Source organism: Gouania willdenowi, chromosome 18 (genome assembly GCF_900634775.1).
Source record: "Gouania willdenowi chromosome 18, fGouWil2.1, whole genome shotgun sequence".
Taxonomy (NCBI): Eukaryota; Metazoa; Chordata; class Actinopteri; order Blenniiformes; family Gobiesocidae; genus Gouania; species Gouania willdenowi.
In genome coordinates this window covers 5,840,863-5,854,699 of record NC_041061.1, presented here as the reverse complement: position 1 = coordinate 5,854,699, position 13,837 = coordinate 5,840,863, and the positions used below count along the sequence as shown (strand labels likewise).

The 13,837-nt window shown below is 35.1% G+C and overlaps 1 protein-coding gene across 2 annotated transcripts in view; it reads left to right on the top strand.

The window, feature by feature from the left end:
- capn1 (calpain 1) overlaps window positions 1-13,837 on the top strand; it is a 45,227-nt gene extending 31,390 nt beyond the window's left edge. For both annotated transcript variants that reach the window (XM_028473829.1, XM_028473830.1), the window contains exons 7-22: window positions 598-681; window positions 1,591-1,676; window positions 2,281-2,355; window positions 3,321-3,481; window positions 4,357-4,517; window positions 4,598-4,609; window positions 4,691-4,902; window positions 5,726-5,765; window positions 5,852-5,917; window positions 7,031-7,088; window positions 7,985-8,049; window positions 8,254-8,322; window positions 9,510-9,588; window positions 9,666-9,782; window positions 9,968-10,026; window positions 10,856-13,837. In XM_028473829.1, coding sequence (XP_028329630.1) covers window positions 598-681; window positions 1,591-1,676; window positions 2,281-2,355; window positions 3,321-3,481; window positions 4,357-4,517; window positions 4,598-4,609; window positions 4,691-4,902; window positions 5,726-5,765; window positions 5,852-5,917; window positions 7,031-7,088; window positions 7,985-8,049; window positions 8,254-8,322; window positions 9,510-9,588; window positions 9,666-9,782; window positions 9,968-10,026; window positions 10,856-10,882 — 1,371 coding nt within the window. In that variant the 3' untranslated portion in view covers window positions 10,883-13,837. The remainder of the gene's footprint in view (window positions 1-597; window positions 682-1,590; window positions 1,677-2,280; window positions 2,356-3,320; window positions 3,482-4,356; window positions 4,518-4,597; window positions 4,610-4,690; window positions 4,903-5,725; window positions 5,766-5,851; window positions 5,918-7,030; window positions 7,089-7,984; window positions 8,050-8,253; window positions 8,323-9,509; window positions 9,589-9,665; window positions 9,783-9,967; window positions 10,027-10,855) is intronic.

The window sequence follows — 13,837 nt, the reverse complement described above, 5'->3', positions numbered from 1 at the left end:
TTCATTATTGTTATATTTGGTTTTTGTTCCATTCGATTTTTGTATGTTTTACTTAATTACATTTTTGTAAGTTTTTTTTTTTTTTCATTTAATTTTGTTTGGTTTTCTTTTCTTTTGTTGTATGAATTTTTTTTTTGTTTTGTTCTGAAATATTAATTTTTCTTTTCTATTGTTTACATTGTTTCATTTTGTTTTATTTAATTTGATTTCATCTCATTTAATTTTACTTAATTTTATTTTGAAATACGTTTTAACAATTCAATTCAGTTATTTTATTGTAGACTTGCACGCATCGTTTTTAGATATAGTTTTAGTTATCCTGCTGTGTAACATGCCAAGACTGAAATTTAAAAACAATCATAACAATTACTCAAAAAAAATAATTAAGTAACACAGAACCATCAGTAGGTGTCGCTGTACACTAACTATGGGGCTACTTTTGTTCAAATTACAAATACCTCATTTGTTAACATGTTCATATTTTGTAACCCGCAGAAAAATTTCATGCAGCCTGAAATAATTTCTTCCGAAATGTGTTTTTTTTTTTTATGAATAAATAAACAGATGCTATAATATGTCCCTCCCGTCATCTCTCAGATCACCAGCTCTACGGACATGGAGGCCGTCACCTTTAAGAAGCTGGTGAAGGGACACGCCTACTCTGTGACGGGCGTGGACGAGGTGAGCGAACACGAAATGAAACTCACTAATTAAAAAATCAATTCACTTTATTTACAATATGTTCGATTCACGTTTACAGACAAATGTAATAAAACAATAAATAATAATATAAATGACCATAGCGTAACGATATACATTTATGTGCTGCCCCCTACTGACACGGAGGATTAGTCAAACACTGTTAAAAACATTTTCGACAACATTTAAAAACCAGAGAAATGGTAAGATGTGCACAACGTGTTCCACACAGTTTGTTATTGATTAAAAAAAATAAACGCGCGACCAGTGTGCAGACACGCTCTGACGGTGCAACCCCCTTCACCGTTTTTTCTTCACCCCTGCCACACTTCTCTCCGTAGAGATATCGTATCGTTGCGTATCACATAGTGTCATATTGTAACCTATCGCGTTGTATTGTATCATCTCTAATCGTGTCCTATTGCATTGCGTCTTATTGTATAAGGGTGTAAGAAAAAATCGATTTGACGATATATCACGATTTTTCACTGCGCGATTATTGTCCAAAAAAGTGTCCAAATAGTTTTTCGTCTTAACGAAAAGAAAAAAGAAACACTTTAATTGCACTAACATACGCATAGCACGTAAACTACCTCACTCCTCAATGCATTTTAGCTTTGAAGTTGATGGCATTTTATTTTCATAAAACATACCGGGCACTTTTATAAATGTACGTGGTTACTTAAAAAAAAGACAAAAATTCCGGAATTAGAATCTATGTTAAACTTTTTAAAAAAAAAAAACATGAATTTGACAGTTTGATAAACATGCCGCTTGTTTTTGATATTGGTACATGAATTACAGTTGTCCATGTCTGTCGTAGCGTAGCGTATTTTATCTTATCAAATCATATCTTGTCTTTTCTTATCTTTTCTCTCGTGTGGCCTAAAGGTCGTGTACAGAGGGAACTTGACCAAGCTGGTTCGTATCAGGAACCCGTGGGGCGAGGTGGAATGGACCGGATCCTGGAGCGACAAGTAACTTTTTGTCAAGCTATGTACCATCCCCATCAGCTGACAGTAGCTGTTAACAACTGACAGCTTCCATCCCCTAATTCAGTTAATCATCCAGCTGATCATGTTCCACTACTTCCGCACGCTTCGTCCTCAAACGCCTCGCAACCCACCCCTATCATAGCTCCTCCTCTTCTGTCTAATTAAACAGTTTCTCCTGTTGCCATCTAACGTCTGTGCCAGGGGGTCATGCTGACCGCTCTCTCTGCTGACCGCTCTCTCTCTGCTGACCGCTCTCTCTCTGCTTATGGCTCTCTGTGTAGCTCATGGAGGAGTGCTCCCTTTGCTTCAGGCTTTCCACACAGCTGAGGGCTCCCAGAACAGAGCCGTAGCGCCAAATCTAAACTGCATGCTAATAAACAATTTGACTAAAATGATCCTGACTGAAATATACAAACACACAAGAATATACATGTAAACAATACAATACAAACTACACTGTACAGCCCTTTGTCTTAAAACCAATAGAAATGTGTAAATATAGTAAAAACAAAGTCGTAAAGTGTGTCAGGATGAGGTTATTTCCGAGTTTCTTTGTTTTATTTCTGGTATATTGTTTTGTTTTCAGCTCCAGAGAGTGGGACGGCGTGGATCGCGGCGTGAAGAGTCGCCTCCAGAACCGCAGCGAGGACGGAGAGTTCTGGTGAGCTCATAAACAGAGCCAACGCTGAACAGCAGCAGTTTATTATGAGTAATAATAATCCATATTGTGAATAAAATATGATATATTATTTTTCTTATAATAAAAAGTTAAAATAATTGTAATACATTAATTACATGATAATTTACTATATACGTAATACTTTCATCTGAGATTATATTCATAATAAATATCATGTTATTTAAATAAAATAAATAAATGCTTGTCAAGGAACCGAGCCAATAGATCAGGGATTTTCAACCTTGTTTCATGGAAATAAAAATGTCCAGTAATAATAAAATAACCAAAAAAATATTGATGAAAATATGTTTTTGAACTTTTATATTTATTTTTATTTATCTATTTTGCAGATTTAAAAAATAACAATACATATCACAAAAATAGATGTGCAGTGCAGGAAGTGGCAGAAAGCTCAAAAGCTTTTCTTTTTCAAATTAAAGCGCCACACACAATCTCAGACAATTCAATTATAGCGTCATTTACAACACTCGTCATTTCGTGCATTTATCAAAATATAACATTTTGATGAACAACTGTACTCATCTTGTTGCTTTGTGCACTAAACCGTACTACTTTGTATTTGTAACAAAGTATAACAAATTTGATCAAAAAACACATTTTAAAGGAAAAAAAGTCTCTGGGTTCACCAGAAATCTGTGATAAAAAAAAAATGGGGTCACGACCACAAAAAAGGTTGGAAACCACGGCAATAGATGAACTCTTTTGTACTGTTTTGTGCTGCTTTAATAAAAAATATTTAAGTTACGGTGCCTTAAAGAATGAGTATGTCTCATATTAACGGGTTTAAAAAGTCTCACTGCAGACAGAGACGAATCCAATCATTCTGACACTAATAATCCAGAACGACTTAACTGTGGATCTTTTCTGTGATATTGTAATTTTGGTTGAACGAGGCTGATACTTTGGTGCGTCTTTTATTTTGTCAGGATGTCCTTCAGCGACTTCCTGCGAGAGTTCAGCCGTCTGGAGATCTGTAACCTGACGGCAGACGCGCTGCAGAACAGTCAGCTGAAGAAATGGAGCTCAGCGCTTTATCAGAGCGAGTGGAGGAGAGGCAGCACGGCGGGAGGCTGCAGGAACTACCCTGGTACCTACACACACACACACACACACTTCCTGCTAGTTCACACAACGCAGTTATCCCGCTAAAATAAAAGCAAAGACAAACTTTTCTTCAACTACAGGCTGAAAAAAATGAATAAGTAAATAAAAAAACTCATTGGGACTTCTCTCTTCACAAAGGAAAAAAATAGATTTTATATACTACTTATTTAATTTTATTTTAAAATTGCACTTTTTGATAATTTTATATATATATATATATATATACAAACTCTCATATGTATATATACAGATTTTCATATCTATATATTTAAATTTTCATATACTGTATACATTTAGACTTTTCCTATATATATATATATAATTCAGACTTTTCTAATATATATTCAAACTTTCATATACATACAATATATATATATATATATACATACAGTATATATATATATATTCAGACTTTTCCTAAATATATATAATTCAGACTTCCATGTATATATCAAACATTCATATATATATATACAGTATATATATATATTCAGACTTTTCTAATATATATTCAAACTTTCATATACATATATACAGTATATACTGTATATATATTCAGACTTTCATATTATATATATATATATATATATATACAGTATATTCAGACTTCCATGTATATATTCAGACTTTTCTAATATCTATTCAAACTTTCATATATATACAGTATTCAGACTTTTCATTCACTCCATATATATTAATACATCTAAACTAAACATCTTGCCATAGTACATATATATTTATTTATTTCCGACAGATTTTAAATGAGCTTTTATCCTGAAGAACTTCAACTACAGATTTAGACATGAATGAAATAATGGATTGATAAAGTGGTCGTGACCATGTGCCGTGTGTTTCCAGCGACCTTCTGGTTGAACCCCCAGTTCAAACTGGCGCTGCAGCACCCCGACTCCTCGGCTAACGGCGACTGCACCTTCCTGGTGGCTCTGATGCAGAAGGACCGTAGGAAGAAGAGACGAGAAGGCAAAGACATGGAGACCATCGGTTTCGCTCTGTACGAGGTGAGGACGAGCTCTGGCTTCAGTGTTTGTATCATCTGCGTTTCCATGACGACGCTCTAATCCCTCTGTTGTCCCTACAGGTCCCAGACGAGGTAGGACGTGACGCTAATCCTTTCTAACGCTAATGTTAAGGTGATGATGTTTGTTGTGCTAACGCTGGGGGCTGTAACCAGTTCAAAGGGAAGTCTGGCGTCCACCTGAAGCGAGACTTCTTCCTGACGCACGGGTCCAGCGCTCGCTCCGAGCTCTTCATCAACCTGAGGGAGGTGAGCTCTCGCCTGCGTCTGCCGGTCGGAGAGTACATCATCGTCCCGTCCACGTTCGAGCCGCACAAGGAGTCCGACTTCACGCTCAGGGTGTTCTCAGAGAAGCCCGCCGACTCAGAGTGAGTGGGCGGAGTCAGGGGACGGTCCTTGGTTCAAATCCTGCTTTGTTTATTTGATCCTTTGGTTTTTGGTTTGTTTATGAATAATTCATTTTCTTTTACTCTTGTCATTTTATTTGTTTCAATTTGAAATTGAATTTATTGCACATTTTAAATTGAATTTATTTCATATTTTAACCATCACCCTGTTCAGGTCTCATTTTCATTTATGTAATTCATTTAAAAATGTTTCCCCCTTTTTTTTTTATTTAATTGAAAATGCTTTTTTTTTTTTACACTTTTTTACAATTTATTTTGTATGAAAAAAAAAAATCAATTTACTGTAACTTTTTAAATTTACTACCAATTTTTCATTTGTTTAATTTCAAAATTGTATTTATTTCATATTTTAAACATTTTCTGTTGCATTCATTTTTGATGGTCACCCTGTTCTGATCGGCTTGTGTTTTAATTCCACTTGTATATATATATATATATATATATATATATATACCTGTATATATATATACCCATTTTATGAATGTAATTTATTTTGCTTTTAACCTTGAATTCAGTTTTTCTATTTTTTTTTTTTTGTATGGTAACCCTTTATATGTTTTGTTAGGAAAATTACATTTACTAATAAGTTTCAAATTTATAATAAAAAAAAAGTTTTACATTTTAATATTTGTTAATATCCTCTCTGTGTGGGGTTTGCATGTTCTCCCTGTGATTTTAAAAGCCCCGCGACCCTGAAAAAAGAAAATAAATGGATGGTTATTTACTAATAATATTTGAATTATGTTTATTTTGTTTGAATGTAATTCTGCTTCTCTTCTTTCAGGGAGCTTGATGATGAAATCATAGCAGATCCTCCTAAAGAGGTGAGACGTCGACTTCATCCGAACCAATCAAATGTAAACCAAACACGACAAAGAAAGAGTCAAATTAAAACCCGTTTGTGTTTCAGGTTAGAGTCGATGAAAGTCAGATCGACGCAGGGTTCAAAAGTCTCTTCAGGCAACTCGCAGGAGCCGTGAGTGATCAGATATTTACTTTTTTTGCCAATATGTTATATGCCAATACTGTGCAACACTTCATTTTTGATTAAAACATGAGCCAATATTCCCCCGAATAATTTTTCAAAGAAACCATAATATCGAGATATATATTACATTATCAACTAATTTTAAGAAATGTAAAGAACTGAACATCCCTAAAATATGTATACATATATTGATATAGGATTATGACTGCAAATGCAAACAGTTCCTTGTTAAAATCCCGGACAAGCCCCCGAATGATCACAAATTGGCTTAAAGTTGGTGACAAAAACAGTGGACTTGACAAGTCACACACTGTGAGCTCTATGTAAAAGGGGAAATTACACATGAAGATCAGATATTTACTTTTTTTTGCTAATTTGTTATATGCCAATAGTGTGCAATGTCGGCAAATATTCCCCTGAATACATTTTCAAAAAACTCTGATATCGAAATATACAGATAATACGTTATTACCATCTAATTTTAGGAAACTAAAACAATTGAACATCCCTAAAATATGTATACATATATTGGTATAGGATTATGACTGCAAATGCAAAAGGTTCCTTGTTAAAATCCCGGACAAGCCCCTGAATGATCACAAATTGGCTTAAAGTTGGTGACACAAACAGTGGACTTGACAAGTCACGCACTATGAGCTCTATGTAAAAGGAGAAATTACAAATAAAGATCAGATATTTACTTTTTTTTGCTGATTTGTTATATGCCAATACTGTGCAACGTCAGCAAATATTCCCCTGAATACATTATCAAAAAACCCAGATATCAAAATACAGATAATACGTTGTTACCATCTAATTTTAGGAAACTAAAATAATTGAACATCCCTAAAATATGTATACATATATTGATTATGACTGCAAATGCAAAAGGTTTCTTGTTAAAATCCCGGACAAGCCCCTGAATGATCACAAAATGGCTGGAGACAAAAACAGTGGACTCAGCCAAGAATTTCCCAAAATTCCAAAGCCAAATATCTGCACACAAGCCATTGACGCACATACAGGCAAGAAGTGTATTTTGTGACAATTCAAACTACTGTACCTTAGATTGTGTGTTTTTATTTGGTTTGGTTTATGTAGGACATGGAGATCAGCGTCACGGAGCTACAGACCATCCTGAATCGCATCATCGGCAAACGTAAGCGTTTATATGATGACGTGCACACGTTAGCTCATCATAAACAGGGTTTTATTGGTGGTTTCTATCAGAGGAGCACATTTTCTTTAACCCTCCTATCATCCTGAAATATTACTAACACATTTTTACCCTTGGGGTCAATCTGACCACAAGGATATTTGCCTTTAGAAAATTGTTGACCAAGTTTTTGTGTCAGACACTTATTTATTTGTTGAATACATAAACAACACCTTGATAATGAAACCTTGACCTGTTCTCTAGCGCCACCATCAGGACAAATCTTTAAATTAGAATTAATGTGTCATTGATAGTTTTTATCCAAATCTTCTCAAACGTATTTACAACATTAATGACCACAAGAGTCTGAACCTTGAAAAACTTTCATCCAAATATTTTCTACTTTGGCGTGTACATTCACGACTCCCACAGAATGAACCATATTCCCTCCTTTCCTCTCATGAACATATTTATTTAATTATTTTTGTGTAACATATTTGGGGTTATTCACAATAAATTCCTCTATCTCAGACACATTCTCCTCTACGACACTTTTACTGTGAAAGAGCTGTTCTATGTTATGTATCAACTCAAAACTATCAAGTCTCCACCTGCAGGTGTGGGGATGTAAGGTCACACACACAGTTTTATGCAGATAAAACAGCTTGGGGTCAAATTGACCCCAGAGGAACACCAAGGCAGTATGTGTTCCGCTCATTGAAAAAATAGGAAAAGTGATGAAAAATGAAGCAACAAAAAGGTCATCTCTTATTTTTTGACTGATACACGTTGAATGGGGTCAAATTGACCCCGAGGATAATAGGAGGGTTAAACAGTTAATGGAAGCAGAGTTTCTATTAATGTGTGTGCGTGTTTGTGTGTGTGTGTGTGTTTCATAGATAAAGACCTGAAAACCGACGGCTTCACTAAAGAATCCTGTCGCAGTATGATCAACCTCATGGACGTATCCTTGGAAACCTACATCCTCAGATTTCCTGTTTAAAATTCTGTTTCATTCCAGTTTCTCGGTTTTTCCCGATTCAAATGTTACGATTAAACTTCCCCACATGGTTCCAAACATGCTTGGTAGGGTTAATAGAGGGCTAGGGTTAACTGTGGTTACATTGTGTGTATGTGTGTGTGAAATTCTCCTAAACGTGGTGTCCAGGCTGACGGTAGTGGGAAACTGGGCCTGACGGAGTTCCACGTCCTATGGGAGAAGATCAAACGATACCTGGTGAGTCGAAACTCAAATATTTGCACCGAGTCTGCTCCAATGGTGTTACGTAAGGCGGCTGTTTATCCTTGTGTCTGGCACTGCTCTGCTTCCCTTTTTTTCCTTCTCTCTCTTGTTATATTTTCTGATTAGTTTAATAAGATGGACTGGTTTTTGTTTCTTTCAGATATTTACTTTTTTTGCTGGTTTGTTATATGCCAACACTGTGCAACACAATTAAAATATCAGCCAATATACCCCCAAATACAAAAGGTTGCCGGACAAGCCCCCGAATTAATTAGGTGACAAAAACAGTGAACTTAGCCAAGAATTTCCAAAAATCTAACCTTGAATTTAGTAAAATACAATATCAGCCAATATTCCCCCCGAATACATAAAAAAAACATCAAAATATTCAGATATAACATTATCATCATCTAATTTTGATAAATTTAAAAAATTTAACATCCCTAAAATATGTATACAGTACATATATTACTCGGCATATGATTATGAAAAGAGGGAGTTACTTTGTTGTAATTTGCGCTGTATAGATAAAGTTGAATTGAACTGAAAATACAGAAGGTTCTTCATTAAAATCCTACACAAGCCCCCAAATTTTAACGAACTGGCTTGAAGTAGGTGACGAAAACACACACACGCGCACACGCACACACACACAATATGAACTTTTTTTTCTGATACTGTATGTTATATGTCAAAACAGTGCAACACTTAATTCCGATTAAAATATCAGCCATTATTCCCCCAAATACATTTTCAAAAAAACCTAGATATCGAAATACACAGATATTATATTTTTATCGTCTAATTTTGAGAAATTTAAATAATTTAACATCCTTGAAATATGTATACATACTGTATATTAGTTGATATAGGATTATGACTGCAAATATAAAGGGTTCCATGTTAATTTCCCTGACAAGCCCCCGGATTATCACAAAATGGCTGGACATAGGTGACGAAAACAGTGGAGAAATTTTAATAATTGGATATCCCCAAAATATGTATACATATATTAACTGGTATAGGATTATGACAGCAAATACAAAAGGTTCCTTGTTTAAAAATCCTGGACAAGCCCCCAAATGATCAATGTTTTGGTCACCTACTTCAAGGTGACTAAATCAGTGACCGTTATATTTTCTGATCAGTTTAATAAGATTGACTGTTTTTCGTTTCTTCAGACGATATTCAGGCAGTTTGATCTGGACAAGTCAGGTACCATGAGCTCATATGAGATGAGGATGGCTCTGGAATCTGCAGGTATCATTCGTTTATTGAGTAAATACTGTTGGTTTTCTACTGTTTGCACACTGTAAACTTTGTTTGCACTCCGACAGGTTTCAAGCTGACCAATCACCTTTTCCAGCTGATCATCCTGCGCTACACTGAGGCCGACATGTCCGTGGACTTTGACAACTTTGTCACGTGTTTGGTCCGACTGGAGACGATGTTCAGTAAGTCAGACGGAAATAGAATGCCATGTGCAATGCCATGAATCTGACGATATGATACATTCTCAATTTGCATGACATGATACGATATATCTTGATACTAAACAATACGATGTACGTCGCGATTTTGGGGTTGTGATACATGCCTGCTGTAAAATAAAGATAATGTTTATGTTTCCTCCCCACAGACACTTTCCACACCATCGACACGGACAAAGACGGTCAGATAGCCCTCAACTTCTTCCAGGTATGATTTTAAATAATAAGAAACAAGCAATAAAACCAGCAGTTAGGACTTCATAAATGCTTTTTTTTTATGCTAAAAACTTTCAATCTGCCAATTTTATTGATGAAAACACTGACCTTGAAATGCTGCCAGTTTATTTACAGAGCTGTTGTTTTTTTTTTTTAGTTATCAAGTTTAACAAACTCAAATAACAAAATCACACAAAATGACAATGAAAGCACACAGAATGAACACAGGACGACTCCAAAAAACACACATCACACACAATTACGACAAAACCCCCAAAATGCCAATAAAAGCACAAAATGAACACAAAAAGGCTCTAAAACCAACCACAATGACAACAAAACACAAAATGTCTCCAAAAACAGACAAAATAACTCCAAAAAACAAACAAAATGACAAACTTCAAAAACTCACAAAATGACCAAAAATCTGCTAAACGACTCCAAAAAACCAATTGAAGTAACAAAATCACACAAAACAACACAGAAAAACTCCAAAATCGCACATAACGACTCCAAAAATAAACAGAATGACTCCAAAAAACCAATTAAAGTAACAAAATCACACAAAATGACAAAAAAATAAATAATCACACTAAACGTTTTTGGCTATATGCAGACTGGCCTCGTCAACCACTAGGGGGCACCAAAGCTGAGTCCTAGGTCTAGTGAAATTGACTCGTCTTCATCCCTCATACGCTATAAAACAAATTTAGGATATAGGAAACAAAAACATAATCTACACTCCATGTCTGTTGTATTTATTGTGTGTTGTGTGTTCAGCTGGGTGTGTGTGGTTGTGTGACTGTGTTCTCGTCCCACAGTGGATCACTCTGACCATGTTTGCCTGAAGTCGTCTCTGTGACTCTTGCACTGCAGCAGCTCCAGGATCCAGACTTTTTAAAAAAGTGCCTTCGTTCCTCGTGCTCTTCCTCCACCCGGTGCTGACGTCCATCTGTCCATCTCTGCCGTGCCTGTTTCATCGCAAACGCGTACAAAACTTTAATGTCACATGTTTTGGTGCCATCAAAGCAGAAATACACACTTATATGATGAAATCATAGTAAATGTAGCCATACACGTCTTCCATTAGGCTGGAAACACAGATTAATAGTTTACCTACTTCACAGTTCACACATTTTAATGTCTGTGCCAACATATTGAGCGACAAAAAATCTTCCACCAATGGATAAAAACGAGTAAATTTCAATTATTTTATTAAAACCACAAACACATCAACTAATAAACACAGCAGGGGCGTTTCTAAAGGGTGGCCAGGGGGCTACACAGCTAGCAGTGCAAACTTTTGTCTTTTTTATAATATAGAGCACAAAAAAATGTACAGCAACCTTAACTTAGTATAAACATAAGATCACTAAAAAATTTTTTTATTGATTATTGATGAAATTGTCAATGAATTAACAACTAAGACAATAAAGTGCATTCAGAGATGCAGTTCCACCTTTGGCCTGAGTGGCAGTAATGAGCTAATAGTCGTCACAGTACTGAACAAAACAGCAAAGAGGTTAACGTAATAATGTTGAGTTAAATCCACATTTTGATGACTATTTGTAAGTATAGATATTACAATACATTGGAATTGTAGTTCAAAATTGTGCACTAAAATGCTAACATAATTTTTGAAGTTAGCTTAAAGGTCAAAAAGTAGGTTCTACATTTTGAACATGTTTTTTTTTTTCAGTTACAATTTTGGATTTGTGTTCCAATTTATTTGGCCACCCCTGTATGACTTATGGGCCACCCCACCTAAAAGATTCTGGAAGCGCCCCTGCTACCACGTTTCGTAGTAAAAATTTGGCCTACAATTGTTATTTCTAACATGTTTTATGTCAGAAAGGAGGTAGTAATGTTATAACTGTGACCAAAACAAAATAAGTTTTGCGAATAATTGGATTTTCAGAATAAAAGTTCAGTTTTATTTTCCCCCTTAAAAGTTTTTGGTTGTTTTTTTTTAACTAAGCTCTACTTATTATTGTTTATTGTCTATTAAAACATCAAAAGGCTCTGATTGTAACTCGTTTTTTAGGGAAAAAACGTGACAGATTTTAAATCATCGCGCCAACAATCACAGCCCAAACTGTGCCAAGATGTGTTTTATTTCTCTCTCTCTGTTTTTTTGTTTTTTTTACAAGCGTTTCTTCATTTTTTAATTCCTTTCCGACACCTGACGGTAGTAGCTTTGAGATGTACGCGCTAATCATTATGCATGGCACTTTTGACTATATATGCGCTCGTTGGATCTAATTCGAACCTGAACGAGTAAAATCAAGTGTAAAAACGATGATGTAGCTTGTTTCAGCCCTTTCTTTTCTAAGCATCTAATAAAAAGTATGTGACTGGTGTCGTGTTGAAATCTACCAGCTGATCATTCTGCATGAGACGGAGACACATTTAAAGATTTTGAAATGTCAATAAATGGATCCGAGGGGAAGTTTTCAGTGAATGTTCACAAAAAATATGCAAAACGAATGCATGCAGTGTGAAATGTGACTAATAGTATGTACTGCCTGCTAGTTCTACAGAGCGAGAGGTTTGTTTCAATTGTATTTTATAATGACATCCCACATTTTGGTATTATTACATATTGTCGAGTCTGATTGTGTTATGAAACCAGCAGTGAAGAGTTTAAAGGTGTTTAAAATGCTGAAAATAAACATTAAATCAGGCCTATTTGATCCATGTCCACCACTGCAGAACTCCTGAGCCACCCCAGCTAAAAAAAAAGTCCTGGACACGCCCCTGTCAGATTTATTCTTTTTATTTTGACCCTCTTTGCATATTATTATTGGTTTATTGTTTGGTTTTTGTGAATGTACGATAAATCGGAATGGCCACCCCTGCATACTTCCTGGGCCACCCCTTCTAAAAATAAAACTGGACACACCCCTGTAACTGCTTATCTTTATTTTTACTCAATTTGGTAAAACATCAAAACAGTTGTATAATCGACAATCTAGCGATATAACCAGCAGTTAAGAGTTAATTTATGTTTTTTTTTAATGCTAAAAATGTTCAATCTGCCAATTTAAAAGATGAAAAGTTGTTTTTGAACACTTTTTTAACCTGAAATACTGCCAATTTAAAGAGCTGTTATTGTTTTTAGATATTAAGTCAACAATTTAACAAGAATCTTGAATTGGTGAATATGCGTTTAAATTTTAATGGCCACCCCTGCTCAACTCTTTGGCCACCTCTCTAAAACAATTCTCGACACGCCCCTGTAACTGTTACTGTTATTTTCATCCAATTTGGTAAAACATCCGAACAGATTTTTAATCAACAAACTAGCAGTAAAACCAGCAGTTAGGAGTTAATTAATGTTTTTTTATGCTAAAAATGTTCAATCTGCCAATTTTATTGATATAAAGTTATTTTTAAGCACTTTTTTTGAACCTGAAATGCTGCCAGTTTATTTATAGAGCTGTTTTATAGATGTTCAGTCAACAATTTAGAAATAATCTTAATTTCATGAATATGCGTCTAAATTTTAATGGCCACCCCCACACAACTCCTGGGCCACTCCACCTTAAACGTTGTGGACGCCCCTGTACCTTGTTTTCTTTATCTTAAACCATTAATTATTTGCAAATTATACACGTAAATACTTGGAAGTGATGCACAGAAATCTGAGGTGTTTAAAAACATAAACCTGCAGTTTTATCAAAGAAATTTTTTTTTAATCTGATATTCTGCCAAAAGTTTCTGACGCTGTTGTTACAGGACAAAAAAAAAAAAAAAAATGATAAAAAAAAAAGAATCATGTTATAATAAATGTGCATCAAATA